The sequence below is a fragment of the Oncorhynchus mykiss genome, chromosome 5 (genome assembly GCF_013265735.2).
Source record: "Oncorhynchus mykiss isolate Arlee chromosome 5, USDA_OmykA_1.1, whole genome shotgun sequence".
NCBI lineage: Eukaryota > Metazoa > Chordata > Actinopteri > Salmoniformes > Salmonidae > Oncorhynchus > Oncorhynchus mykiss.
The window spans coordinates 12283910-12299261 of record NC_048569.1 but is presented as its reverse complement, the minus strand read 5'-3'; the positions used below and the strand labels follow the sequence as shown (position 1 = coordinate 12299261).

Here is a 15352-nt window from a genome sequence, read left to right as displayed (position 1 = left end):
AGCAATATCCTTGCCTGTGAAGCCCTTTTTGTGCAAAGCAATGATGACGGCACGTTTCTCCTTCCAGGTAAACATGGTTGACAGAGGAAGAACAATGATTCCAAACACCACCCTCCTTTTGAAGCTTCCAGTCTGTTATTCAAACTCAGTCAGCATGACAGAGTGATCTCCAGCCTTGTCCTCGTCAACACTCACACCTGTGTTAACGAGAAAGCCACTGACATGATGTCCGCTGGTCCTTTTGTGGCAGGGCTGAAATGCAGTGGAAATGTTTTTGGGGATTCAGTTCATTTGCATGGCAAAGAGGGACTTCATCTGATCACTCTTCATAACATTCTAGAGTAAATGCATATTGCCATCATACAAACTGAGGTAGCAGACTTTGTGAACATTCTCAAAACTTTTGGCCACAACTGTACAGGCCAAAGTAGCAAGCAGAGCCGCTAATGTCTCATCCAGTGCCCAAACGACCCTACTACAAAATTGGAGTTGACCTTTTTGACTGCAATGGCAAAAGTCACATTATTTGGACCAACTATTACTCAAACTACCCTGAAGTAACAACACTGCCAACTACCTCCAGCAAAGCTGTAATCACCTACCTGAAATCAGTCTTCGTAAGACATGGGGTTGCATCTGAACTGTACTCGGACAATGGCCCGCAATGGATCGTTTGCTAATGACTGGGGATTCCAACACGACACCCCCCAGCCCCAACCCAATGGCTTAGCGGAGAGTTCAGTCACAATTGTCAAAGGTCTGATGGGAAAAGGCACACGGTGGAAAGGAGGATTTCCTGAAAAGTCTAATCTACTTCAGCCCACCGCTGCAGAACGGACTTTCACCTGCACAAAAGTTAAATGAATGTCGCATTGGAACGAGCCAACCTACAATAAAATGCAAATGAATTACTTAAAAATCATACAATGAGGCCTCCCGGGTGGCGCAGTGGTTAAGGGCGCTGTACTGCAGCGCCAGCTGTGCCATCAGAGTCCCGGGTTCGCGCCCAGGCTCTGTCGTAACCGGCCGCGACCGGGAGGTCCGTGGGGCGACGCACAATTGGCCTAGCGTCGCCCGGGTTAGGGAGGGCTTGGTCGGTAGGGGTGTCCTTGTCTCATCGCGCACCAGCGACTCCTGTGGCGGGCTGGGCGCAGTGAATGCTAACCAAGGTGGCCGGTGCATTGGTGCGGCTGGCTTCCGGGTTGGATGTGCGCTGTGTTAAGAAGCAGTGCGGCTTGGTTGGGTTGTGTATCGGAGGACGCATGACTTTCAACCTTCGTCTCTCCCGAGCCCGTGAGGGAGTTGTAGCGATGAGACAAGATAGTAGCTACTACAACAATTGGATACCACGAAATTGGGGAGAAAAAGGGGTAAAATTTAAAAATTAAATAAAACAATTTAAAAAAATAATAATAATTAAAAACATACAATGTGATTTTCTGGATTTTTGTTTTAGATTCCATCTCTCACAGTTGAAGTGTACCTATGATAAAAAAAATTACAGACTTTGTAAGAGGGAAAACCTGCAAAATCGGCAGTGTATCAAATCTTGTTCTTTCCACTGTATAGAAACAAAATTTGAAAAATGATCCTATATGATACCAGGAACATCTGCAAAAAGACAGGGAGAGATACTGGAATAAAAAAGAGAAGGGAGAAGTGAAATCTATCTCTGAGCTTACAAAGCGAAAACAAAGAAACAAGAGATGGTAATGGAAATGTAACCAACGGAATAGAAGACAGACTTTAAAGAGAACACTTGCAATGGAGACCTACCTATCAGGCAACACAACACCTCAGTCACCAGATGACTTGCAGCCATCATACCTGCCCCTAACTTACCTGCCCCTGATGCACATCCTGATACCCCTTCCTCATCGTCTGCAACAGGAATGAGAAGTAAAATACTTGCTGACAGGAAAAGGGTTGGAAGAGGTCGCTCAAAAGCATACAGAGATCTTAGTATGACAATATGTCAAACTTGATAATGCTTTACGGAAAGCTGAGAAATACAAAAAAGGTATGATTGACTGATGAACAAAATGAAGAGACAAGATTCCAACAAAGACAAAGCCAAAACAGCAAATGAAGGGAACACCGAAGATCTTCTTATTGTTTCAAAATGCCATAATTGCAGAGTTAAAACAAAAGTAATAAAAAAAATGTGCAATGCCAAGGACAAACAAGTGGCATCAAAAATGCTCAGAGGCAACATCCTGAGAAAGTATGGCCTTGTCAAAACTGCAAACAGAGAATTTTGATTTTCAGCAAAAGCAATGAGGGCAAATGAAAACAGGCCATCAAGTCTTCAATACTCCAGGAAAAATCAGTGTAACAGAATTAGCACAGCCACAGAAGAGAAAATCATTAGATTCTATGAACGTAATGACAACAGCAGAGCAACAACAGGGAAAAAGGACACACTAACGAGGAACAAGAAGAAAAAGCAGAAGCGCTAAGAAGAAGTTTAAGAAAATTAAAATGTCCTACTCTGATTTCTGCAAAATACGTCCTTTTTGGGTTGTCAAGCCAACAGTCCAGGATAGGGACACGTCTCTGCAAAACACAAGCCAACCTCCAGTTCATGGCGGACAAACTACAGCATCACAAAGCGATCAGCTGCAGCAACGTTGAGAAAGTTATTGAGTCTTTGTGCTGTGGGAACCTGATAAAAAGAGTGCATGTACACAGTTCTCCCTTTGCCAAGCAAAAGAGCTTAAAACATCTGACTGTGATGCTGGTGAGCAGACATGGTGGTTTGAGTGGAAAAACAAAGCTGAAGAGAGAGAGAAGAAAAACAACATGGAGAAACATGAAACATGGAGAAATTCACTGTACATTTGACAGTAAAATAAAATATATGTGGCACACTGCAGATTCTATTGGAGGACCTCTCCAAAGGATTGAAAGGAAGTTGGGGAAACACGTGTATGACATTCGACACCAATACTCCAAACTGAGAGAATTAAAAGATAATCTGGGGAAAGAGGAAATCATTGTGCATATTGACTTTGCAGAGAACTACCTGTGTAAATACACCAGTGAAATCCAGGCAGTTCACTTTGGTGATTCTCAGAAGCAGGTGACCCTCCACACCTGTGTTGGATATACCACAAATGACACAGTTTCACTTTGCTCACTGAGTTCTTCTATGCGGCATGACCCCTCTGCTATCTGGGCCCATCTCTCAAAAACACTGGCCTACTTTCTTGAGCTCTGCCCATCGGCTACTGCTGTACACTTTGTGAGTGATGGGCCTACAACCCAATATAGGTCTAAAAATAATTTGTACTATCTCTCCACCCTTCCCTTTGAAATGGGCCTCTAGAGAGTTACGTGGAATGTCCTAGAAGCCGGACATGGAAAAGGCCCAGCTGATGGGGTAGGAGCAGCTGTGAAACGAAGAGCGGATGAAATAGTGGCACAAGGCAAGGACCTCCCAAATGCAAAAACTATTTGAGGAACTGTCAAAATACCAGTCAGCTATCAAGCTCTTATATATCTCAGAGGAGGAGCTAGAGAGCATCGAGGCCCTCCTACCGGATCACCTGGAGACAATCAGTGGGACAATGAAGATACACCAGGTAATAATTGTGGGTTATTTTATGTCGAATTTCACATTAATTAATACAAACATTATCACTACACTTTGTATCACTAGACTATGTTATGATTACATATTCCAAATGTGCATAACTTTTAGAATTTCCTGTGTTTCCAGATCGTCACCGACAGTCCAGGGGAGATAACTTGGCGGCTACTCAGTTGCTTCTGTTCCTTTCCACATCACTGCAGCTATTTCAGCCCACAGACTGTGACTCTGGTTGAAAAAACTGAGGCAGACCAAGATAGAAAATTCAACTAATCTCAAAGCACCTACCAGCCCATTGAAGATCTAAGTGAAGCATTGAATGGAAAGTGGTATGTAGTTGAGAATGATCAGGACGTTTACCCTGGTATCGTGCAAGACGTTCACGCAGAGAGTGGTGCTTTTGTGAAAACCATGAGTCGCATTGGCCCAACTGTTTTTTTTGGTCAATGAGAGACGACATCATATGGTACAGACCACAGCATGTCCTTGGACTTGTCCCTGAGCCCCATCCAGTGACCAAAAGGTACATGGAGCTGGATGCCTTGGTCTGGGAGGAACTTAGCTCTCTTTCTAAGCCTTAGATACAATTGGAAACTCACTATACAGTACATACAAAGCAGGGCATAAAATCATACATTAAATAAAATGTGTAGCTCTCAATGAACTCTTCCCTCTATATATGTGCTAGAATTTCTATTTGTAGCATCTGTAACACATTGTTCTCATGTTGTTCCGGTGTTTTGTTCAAAATGTTTGCAATAAAATATTGTTTTCATACATACATTTTTTTTAAAAAAATTTTTTACATAGATGTCATTTCCACCACGCCCCATATTTTGAGGTAAATTAATATATTATGCATAATTGCATACATTTATTTGTTTTAGATATGGAAATCATATGGTTGTTATCATAATCTCACAAAAAGGTTGGCTGGAAATATCTTATTTTTCATGATAAATAAATGTTTTCAGCTGTCACCAAGGCAAGTTTATACATTCACGCATCGTGTTGAATTATTCATATTAGGAAAACCTTAAGAATCTCTTTAAATAATATTCAGTACAAGTTCATGTACAAATGTATAAGACATCCGTTATAAATCAACTGTTCGATATTTAATTTTCAACTAAAATGGATGTTTAATGACGTGATGGAAATTACATTTGTCTATGGCTGTCTGGGAAAAAAGACAAAAATATACATTCCTGAATAGTACGATCGCAGTCATTATCAGATATTGTTTCTAGACAAATCAAAGAAGAGTACAATACTGGTAAAATGGTGTTTGAATAAGTTTTAATATCTGAAAGTTTCGAAGTTGCATAATCACCCATAAATGTCACTAGAAAAGTTTATGCAAATGCAGCTACTTTGCTGTTATTCTGTCTGTTATTTTGATGACTAAATTAGCCGTAGTTGGCATGGCTAGTAAGCAAGGGATAACAAGGTTGCCAGCCAGTATGGCAATGGAACAATAGTCGCGTCTCCTGCAACCCTAGATTTGTGTCGGGACTACATCTTGTGGAAGGATGAAATAGAATGAATAAATTAATCCAAATTTAAAAAAATATGAAAATATATCAGTCATTATTTGAATATGTTGGTAACCCGTTGTATAAAAGTGACAATGCCCTCAAAACCGGTGTTTGGAGGATATATTGGCATGGTTTGCTGGCCCGAAACGAAACCGTACCAATATATCCTCCAAACACCGGCCTTGAGGGCATTGTCACTTAAATAAGGAATCGTTCAAAACATTTACAGTCGAGAGAAATATGTTAGTTATCGTAGAGACAAACAATTATGTCTTGTTTTGCACACTTTGCACAAAATAATAAAAGGCAGTACTACAGGATATTTCTCAACGTAGCTCTTCATTAGCTAGCTATAAGTGGCATGTTCAAGTATCGCCAACTAGGATCAAACTGACCATGACCTAACCATTTGGGTGGTCTTAACCAATCATAGCACAGTATGATATGGCGGTAAAATGCATCTAATTACAATTCAGTATGTTTACACATATGAATTTGACATATTATTTATATTTTTGGTCATAAAGTTAAGTTACGAAAATCGCTATTTAGCAAGCTAGCTGACTAGCTAATATTAGCTAATGTAGCTAGCTTGATGGGCATTGAGTAGGTTATGAAATTGTAATTTGTGTTGTTTAATGTTTTCGGGACTCCTGAGAAAACCACCAAATCGGGTTGTCTTGTTAAACAGTGGATGTAAATAATCTAGCTAGCTGAAGCATTTACTGAAATTGCATACAATTTTGTAAGCTTGCTTTGCTGATACTCGCCATGCAATGCAGCGGAAGTAACATAGTTAACTAACTATTTTCTTCCTTATTGTGTAGTGGAGGATTAAAATAACTGTATGCGTATGGAAGTGTAGCGGCCTATGTAGCCGATCTGTGTAGGGACCCTAAAATGTTTGGTGTAAATATTAGTTCCGAATCTAGCTATGAACCTCAGCTATCATAGCCGGTTGTATCGACTTCAAAACAGTCTGAATGGCATCAATGAAGCCAATGGATTGAGTAGAATATAACTTGTGCCAAGGGTGCAAGTTGTATATACATGTAGTTATTACCAAGCATGAGATCCTCACATTGTAGCCAGTACATTGAATATATTCACTGATCATGTTTCCTACCTTGGCAAATAAAGATGCGGTTCGGGTATGAATGTCTGAGAGACATTCTTTTTCAGTCATATCCAATAGCAGGAGTATCAAACTCCGGTCTTTGAATGCTGCTGTGTCTGCATGTACTGTGCCTTTGGAAAGTATTCAGACCCCTTCATTTTTTCCACATTTTGTTACGTTACAAGGTTATTCTAAAATGTATTAAATGTTTTCCCTCATCAATCTACACCCAATACCCATAATGACTAAGTGAAAACAGCTATTTAGAAATACCCTTTGCAATGAGGCTCGAAATTGAGCTCAGCTGCATCCTGTTTCCATTGATAATCCTTGACGTTTCTACAACTTGATTGTAGTCCACCTGTGGTAAATTCAATTGATTGGACATGACAAAAAACCAAGCCATGAGGTCGAAAGAATTGTCCGTAGAGCTCAGAGACAGGATTGTGTCGAGGCACAGATCTGGGGAAAGGTACCAAAACATTTCTTCAGCATTGAAGGTCCCCAAGACACAGTGGCCTCCATCATTCTTAAATTGAATAAGTTTGGAACCACCAAGACTCTTCCTATTCCTGGCCGCTCGGCCAAACTGAGCAATTAGGGGAGAAGGGCCTGGTTCAGGGAGGTGATCAAGAACCTGATGGTCACTCTGACAGAGCTCCAGAGTTCCTCTGTGGAGATGGGAGAACCTTCCTGTAGGACAACCATCTCTGCAGCACTCCACCCATCAGGCCTTTATGATAGAGTGGCCATATGGAAGCCGCTCCTCAGTAAAAGGCACATAACAGCCCACTTGGAGTTTACCAAAAGGCACCTAAAGACTTTCTGGTGAAACCAAGATTGAACTCTTTGGCCTGAATGCCAAGCATGGTGGTGGCAGCATCATGCTGTGGAGAAGTTTTTCAGCTGCAGGGACTGGGAGATTAGTCGGGATTGAGGGAAAGATGAATGGAGCAAAGTACAGTGAGATACTCAATGAAAACCTGCTCCAGATCTCAGACTGGGGCGAAGGTTCACTTTCCAACAGGACAACAACCCTAAGCACACAACCAAGACTACACATGAGTGGCTTTGGGACAAACCTCTGAATGTCCTTGAGTGGCCCAGCCAGAGCCCGGACTTGAACCCGATTGAACATCTCTGGAGAGACCTGAAAATAGCTGTGCAGCAATGCTCCCCATCCAATCTGACAGAGCTTGAGAGGATCTGCAGAGAAGAATGGGAGAAACTCCCCAAATTTTAACCCGATACAGGTGTGCCAAACTTGTAGCGTCATACCCAAGAAGCTTCAAAGCTAGAAAGAAAGAAGCAGTACTACAATGTGCCATCCTCTATATACAGTGAGGGGGGAAAGTATTTGATCCCCTGATGATTTTGTACGTTTGCCCACTGAAAAATAAATGATCAGTCTATAATTTAAATGGAGGTTTATTTGAACAGTGAGAGACAGAATAACAACAAAAAATCCAGAAAAACGCATGTCAAAAATGTTATAAATTGATTTGCATTTTAATGAGGGAAATAAGTATTTGACCCCCTCTCAATCAGAAAGATTTCTGGCTCCCAGGTGTATTTTATACAGGTAACGAGCTGAGATTAGGAGCACACTCTTAAAGGGAGTGCTCCTAATCTCAGTTTGTTACCTGTATAAAAGACACCTGTCCACAGAAGCAATCAATCAATCAGATTCCAAACTCTCCACCATGGCCAAGACCAAAGAGCTCTCCAAGGATGTCAGGGACAAGATTGTAGACCTACACATGGCTGGAATGGGCTACAAGACCATCGCCAAGCAGCTTGGTAACAAGGTGACAACAGTTGGTGCGATTATTCGCAAATGGAAGAAACACAAAAGACCTGTCAATCTCCCTCGGCCTGGGGCTCCATGCAAGATCTCACCTCGTGGAGTTGCAATGATCATGAGAACGGTGAGAAATCAGCCCAGAACTACACGGGAGGATCTTGTCAATGATCTCAAGGCAGCTGGGACCATAGTCACCAAGAAAACAATTGGTAACACACTACGCTGTGAAGGACTGAAATCCTGCAGCGCCCACGAGGTCCCCCTGCTCAAGAAAGCACATATACATGCCCGTCTGAAGTTTGCCAATGAACATCTGAATGATTCAGAGGAAAACTGGGTGAAAGTGTTGTGGTCAGATGAGACCAAAATGTAGCTCTTTGGCATCAACTCAACTCGACGTCTTTAGAGGAGGAGGAATGCTGCCTATGACCCAAAGAACACCTTCCCCACCGTCAAACATGGAGGTGGAAACATTATGCTTTGGGGGTGTTTTGAGCAAGCCACAACCACAATTGCTCCAGGGGCACTGGGCAATGGTGACCCTGGCCGTGACCCCACTCCCTGCAGGTGTCTCATTGGGATTTGGGATATGCAAGGAACACATTTCCATTACACACTTGTGTGTCGTTAAGATAATGGGCATAATGCCAACCCAGAGATGGTGCTAGTGGGGCACCTATCTAGGATATATAAACAGGTGCATTATGAGTGTCTGATTGAAAGGAGATGATCGTGGACTTCAGGAAACAGCTGAGGGAGCAGCCCCCTATCCACATCGACGGGACAGTAGTGGAGAAGGTGGAAAGTTTTAAGTTCCCCGACTTAAACATCACGGACAAACTGAAATGGTCCACCCACACAGACAGCGTGGTGAAGAAGACGCAGCAGCGCCTCTTCAACCTCAGGAGGCTGAAGAAATTCCGCTTGTCACCAAAAACACTCACAAACTTTTACAGATGCACAATCGAGAGCATCCTGTCGGGCTGTATCACCGCCTGGTACGGCAACTGCTCCGCCCACAACCGTAAGGTTCTCCAGAGGGTAGTGAGGTCTGCACAACGCATCACCGGGGGCAAACTACCTGCCCTCCAGGACACCTACACCACCCGATATCACAGGAAGGCCAAAAAGATAATCAAGGACAACAACCACCCAAGCCACTGCCTGTTCACCCGCTATCATCCAGAAGACGAGGTCACTACAGGTGCATCAAAGCAGGGGCCGAGAGACTGAAAAACAGCTTCTATCTCAAGGCCATCAGACTGTTAAACAGCCATCACTAACATTGAGTGGCTGCTGCCAACATAATGACTCATCTCTAGCCATTTTAATAATGAAAAATGTATTTAATAAATGTATCACTAGCCACTTTCAACAATGCCACTTTATATAATGTTTACATTCCCTATATTACTCATCTCATATGTATATACTGTACTCTATACCATCTACTGCATCTTGCCTATGCCGTTCGGCCATCGCTCATTCATATATTTTTATGTACATATTCTTATTAATTCCTTTACACTTGTGTGTATAGGGTAGTTGCTGTGAAATTGTTAGGTTAGATTACTTGTTAGATACTACTGCATGGTCGAAACTAGAAGCACAAGCATGTCACTACACTCGCATTAACATCTGCTAAACACGTGTATGTGACAAATACCATTTGATTTGATTGGGACGTTGTGACCTGTAACATGTTATACCTGAGTAAAGGATTATGCTTGAACTTTACCAAACTTTCCGACCTGAGTTATTCACATACACATAAAAACCGGACAAATAAAAAGCACCCCCCAAATGATTTTTACAAATGTTTATTCCCTGTTCCCTATCCCCTTTCTGTCACAAAGTGAAATGAATTCACACTCCAGAACAGTAGGCGGACACAGCTCACACAGTTGGTGGCGGCATGCAAGGACACATGCCTTCCGGTCTTGTCTAGAATGGATACAGTAATTTAACGTCACATTTTTGTTATGTGAATTTTAGCTAATCCTAACCTAATTATCTTTATCTGCTGTGTACGTTCTAACCTGCTACGCAAAGTCAATTTTGACCGAAGCTGTATCCCTTCTAGACAAACCCCTTCCTTCCCGCCTTTGGGACAACAACCCTGTTAGGGCGGAGACAAGACCACTAGCTTCACATTGCTGGCAGCATGCTAGGTAGCTACAGTATATAGTTAGCTTGGTTCTTATTCTATGCGAATGAGTCTGAGGGCAAAATGGCTACAGCTTACAATATGTTTCAGTCAGAAACAACATCGATTATGGCCATTGTCGTCGAGACGGTAATTACAGAAATTAGTCCATTTTTGCGCGTCGTGCCAAACTCGTACAATCCGGAGAGAGAGGTGAGTACAGCGTGACTAATGACGTTACGGAGTTGCACAACTTAACGTTAACTAAAGTTGCACCAACATTTACTGATAACTAACGTTAGCTGCAATACGTTGTCTAGTAGATAGATAGTTTATCAAACGTTGGTATTTAACCACAAAAATGTCATCTGTAATGTAATTGGCAAAGTAAGCTAGCCACGTTAGCTTCATGCAATTTGCTTATCAAGCTAGCTAACGTAGCAAGTTAGCTTGCTTACTTATTGGTTTCACATCTTTGCTGTAGCACGTATGGAAAGCTGGCTACTTAGGTAACGTGTCCCCCCCCCCCTATTCTTTACACAGCTTTGCACTATTATGAATCTGGTGACGGGAGAGGCTATTCGTAAAATCTGCCAACTATTCCTAGTGGCTTCCTCGAGTTTACAAAATGAGAACGTGAAACTGAAGACTAAGGTCGAGCAGATGACCCAGTTGTTTGAAAACGATACACAGCCTGGTAAAAGTATGCTTATTTTGACGCTCATGTAAAAATGTATGTTGCCATTAGGGTTGGGCGATGTCAACCTTTGTCTTATCGTGATGAAGTACCCATAAAACATGAATCATGACTAAATATATTTTGTAGACTAATCTTTTTTAGTAACCTATTCCTCTCTGTTGGAGCTGTTGCACGTAAAACGTGTGTGCGCGCGGTAATGCAAGTGACAGTCAAGGATGAGCCCTCGCTGGCTGTGCATATTGTGAAGTGTTGTAAGATGAAATTTATGCTTGATACGAAATGTGGTCGGAGGACGGTGGGACGTAATTTCGAATCCCCCGGGGGCACGCAGCGGCCAGATGAGCTCTGTACCACATCGCTGTGCGCCTGTAATGTTTTGTAAATTTCGGGGGGCTCCGGTTGACAGTAGGTGAAGGCGGGAGGTCCTGTATAAACACAAACTCACTTCCTTGACAACTTCCTTCACAACAGCTCTGCGCTGGGGAAGAGCAAGAAGTATGAATGCCCTGGCTTCTGCAGAGGCCATATCACCGTAAATGCTGCACATCAATACAGATAACGGATTGACCATATAGGGCCTTTTAAATCACCAAGGGGGAAAGGTGAATACCTAATCAATTGTACAAATGAATGCATTCAACTGAAATGTGTCTTCCACATTTAACACAACCACTCTGAATCAGAGCCCTGCTGCAACTCTGCTGTCCCCAGAATGGGATAATCATTCAATGAGTCACATTTTTGCACAATCTTCCTCTCTTATTATGCCTAGGCTTCTATACTCCTACTATCATTGAAAAGGGCCTACACTACACAATTTATATGTCATTTTTATGTAAGTTCTTTTGACTTCTCATTTACATTTTTACATTTTGATATTGTTTGCTCAATTTCACTTCTTGCCCCTAATATTTGTCTTTCAAAATAAAGCTGTAATAAAGAGTCTCATATAGACTGACCTTAAGTTCCCATTTGAAAGCTGATACTTTAGGACATAAAATAATAGATTATTTGGGAAATACTCTGCATAGCTTTTGATAGGCTATTTTAATTAGTAGGATTTGGCATTTGGTTCCCAATCGCAAGGAGGGGGATGCATGTGTTTCTTTTATAGTAGACTAAGCTTTGCTCAACTGTAAGGTTTGTTCAAACTATTGTAAGATGTATCTATTTTCCTATTGTTTGTTCTGCCGCTCTCATTATTACCGTAGGCCTATCATGTTTTTGGGTTATTCAAAAACGACTTAACTTTGAGAGCCTAGAAGACCGTTAGATAAATTCATGGTTTGATCATGAAGTAGTGCAGTGAGAGAAAGCCAGCATGCATAACAACTGAAGTCCTATTCATATATGTACAGAAAATATAAAATTTGGCTTTTAAAATAATTGGACACGAGTGTCCGCAATAAAATAAATACAAATGTAATAGGATTAGGCTACGTGGCCCAGATCATCTGACATTGAGATGGGAAAAAAAAATTTTTTTACTGGCCCGTTAGCTAAGATTTAATCAAAGCAGCGCTATGTCTACATTCTCTTGCATTCTGTAAATTGTTTATAACATTTATTGAAATATGTTATGCAGTCTATAGCAAAATCATAGGCTACTTGGGATGGTCCTGCTGTGGGCTACCCGGTCAGCTCATTACTGCGTGGTGCCAGTCAAGTTGAAATAGGCTATACATTGTCTGTCATATCACAATGGCGTCGCCATCAACGATGGCTGTCAATCATCTTCGATATCTGATACGATTCTAATATCGCCCAACCCTAATTGCCATATATTGGGAGACTTATTTGACTAACTAAATTAGACAAGTGTCCTGTTCAGCTGGTTTATTTGTACATCAAGATGCCTCATGCTACACATTCAGGAGATCTATAGGCTAATATGTATATTACTCATATTCCTTTCATCTTTAGGTCCTGCAAATTTTTGCAGTAAACCCACAGAGACATCTTCATTGGAGAATGACTCCTCTCTGGGAGACACAGATGGACTGAATACAGACCTCTCCCCAAGAGACACTGATTCCAACGTTGAGCATATGAGAGCTGCTCTGCCTGAGGGCAATGAGAGAGACTGCCATGAAAGCCAGAAAAACAGCAATACTACTAAAGGGACACGATCCAAAGAAACCAAACGCTTCAAGTGTGATATTTGTGAGAAGACCTTCAGCCAGAACAAACGGCTGATACAACACAAGCTAACTCACACAAGACCCTTCAAGTGTGATGTTTGTGAAAAGACCTTCAGCAGGGAAGGGTCACTGGAATCTCACACGCTAACTCACACAAAACCATTCAAGTGTGATGATTGTGACAAGACCTTCAGTCGGAATCGCTTGCTGGTACGTCACAAGCTAATTCACACAGGAGAGAGGCCATTCGCTTGTGGTCAGTGTGGCAAAACTTTCACAATGTCTAAGCAGCTCGAACATCACATGTTGCGTCACAGAGAAAAAACGCTCAGTTGCAAAATCTGTGGAAATACATTCTTTACCAAAAAAGATCTGAAACGACATCAGCTTGTTCATGCAGTGGAGAGACCGTTCAAGTGCCTGACTTGTGGAAAGGGTTTTACAAAAAGGAAACTGCTTATTGAGCACGAGAGAATCCACACCGGTGAAAAACCATACAGCTGTGCTGTGTGTGGGAAGAGTTACACACAGAGTGGTGGCCTGAGTTATCATATGCGAACACATACAGGTGAACGTCCACATTCATGCTCAGAGTGTGGTAAGCGCTTTATAACTAAATCCAGCCTTGAAAAGCACAAGGTAATCCATACAGGGCAGAAGCCATTTACATGTGAGACATGTGGAGCTGCTTTCGGCCATAAAGGAAACCTTGTGAGACACCAAGTGCTTCACACAGGGGAGAGACCATACAAATGTAAAGTGTGTGGGAAAAGCTACCTTCAGTCCACCCTCTTAAAAGCTCACATGCATCGTCATGGGGCAACCAAACCATTTATGTGTGACCTATGTGGGAAGACTTTTATGTACAATTTTCTAATGAGGCGACACCATCTAAAATGGCACACAGCTGAAGGAGAGAAGCAGAAAGAACGAGAGAGAAAAGAGAGAACGAGAACCGCCAGGAGAGCGGGAACCTCAACAAAGCCATTTAGTTGTGACATATGTTTAAACGGCTTCAGCTCCATGCTAACTCTGAAAAACCATCAACGAATTCACACGGGACAAAAGCAATACTCTTGTTCCATTTGCGGAAAGACCTTTGCCTATAAACATACTTTTGACTATCACATGAGACTTCACAGTGGAGTGAAGCCTTACGCTTGTAAATACTGTGAAAAGAAATTTGTTCTTAGGCAAGCTCTAGAAGGACATGAGCGAACCCATACAGGTGAAAAGCCCTTCAAATGCAGTTATTGTGACAAGACATTTGCAGTCAACACCAATCTGAAAAGGCATGAGCGAGTCCACACGGGAGAGAAGCCATTCAAATGTGACGTTTGCGGGAGAGGTTTTGGCCAAGCCAACAACGTCAAAGCCCACATGCAAGTCCACACTGGAGTTAGGCCTTATTATTGCAAGAGATGTGGAAAGGGCTTTTCTGACATAAGACACTACAAAAACCATAGCTGTAATGGTGTGGCAGTGACACACGATCAGTCGAACAAATCTTCAGACCGCACTTTCAGAAGTAGAAAGGGAGAAATGCGGTAGAGGCAGGAGTGCTTGCCTTTATGCTGCTGTGATGTCGACTCAGTGATATAATCTCTATCATTCACAGTGGGGCAACTTCCTGCTTTCAGACATCAGGAACAACAGGGATGTATTCAGCAGGGTGAAAAGTTCTGGGGTGTGTTTCTGGAATGCCACAGCTGTCATATTACATTTCACAACCCAGGCACAAGTAAATTTGCTCCTCACAACCCAGTGCCCCTATTGCCTCATCCTAGTTTGCTCTTACTTTGAGGCATGCTCACATTGGGGAGAGCCTATTTGACTTGTTTTATTTCTGTTCAGCTAAACTACAAAGCTTATCTTTGATTTTTTTTTGATTGACAGAATTTTTAGGAATTAAGGTTAGCTGTTTAGGAATTGAGGTGTGTGCCTGCGGTAATGCTTGGAGATCCAGGGTTTATGTTCATGAGCCCATTATTTCTGACAGTTTGAATTGTCTGTTTAATATATTTTTTTCTATTGTGTAAAGATTATTAAAACACATACAAATATCAGAACTTTGCAGTTTGTGTATCAGACAGGACAGCTTGGTGACACCTATTCAGGTGATGGTGCAGTAGAGGCTGGTGGAAGGAGCTGTAGGAGAACGGGCTCATTGTAATGGCTGGGATGAAATAAATTGAATAGAGTCGAGGTTTCCATATGTTTGTTTGACAGCTGTCCATTTATTCCATTCCAGCCATTACAATGAGCCCTTCCTCCTATAGCTCTGCCCACCAGCCTCCACTGCAGTGAGTATATA

General features: G+C 42.1%; 1 protein-coding gene and 1 long non-coding RNA gene across 3 annotated transcripts; both read left to right on the top strand.

Annotated features, from left to right (window-relative positions):
* The first annotated feature begins 1446 nt into the window (after positions 1-1446).
* On the top strand, positions 1447-4373 carry LOC110523214. The gene is made up of 2 exons (XR_002473414.2): positions 1447-3584; positions 3722-4373. It is a non-coding gene; the product is annotated as an uncharacterized LOC110523214 (long non-coding RNA).
* A 5562-nt stretch (positions 4374-9935) lies between these two features.
* On the top strand, positions 9936-15107 carry LOC110523211 (oocyte zinc finger protein XlCOF6). Of its 2 annotated transcripts, none has more exons than XM_021601705.2 (3): positions 9936-10410; positions 10741-10894; positions 12821-15107. In XM_021601705.2, exons 1-3 carry the CDS (start codon positions 10282-10284, stop codon positions 14587-14589), a joined length of 2052 nt encoding a protein of 683 aa, XP_021457380.2. In that variant the 5' UTR covers positions 9936-10281; the 3' UTR covers positions 14590-15107. The 2 variants fall into 2 exon arrangements, with proteins under 2 accessions (XP_021457380.2, XP_021457379.2); XM_021601704.2 differs by having other exon boundaries at positions 10741-10900.
* The last annotated feature ends 245 nt before the right edge of the window (positions 15108-15352 follow it).

Coding starts and splice junctions, on each gene's coding strand:
- LOC110523211 (XM_021601704.2), top strand. CDS start 10,282: ATGGCTACAGCTTACAATATGTTTCAGTCAGAAACAACATCGATTATG. Junction 10,411..10,740: donor CGTACAATCCGGAGAGAGAG/GTGAGTACAGCG, acceptor TTCTTTACACAG/CTTTGCACTATTATGAATCT. Junction 10,901..12,820: donor CGATACACAGCCTGGTAAAA/GTATGCTTATTT, acceptor TTTCATCTTTAG/GTCCTGCAAATTTTTGCAGT.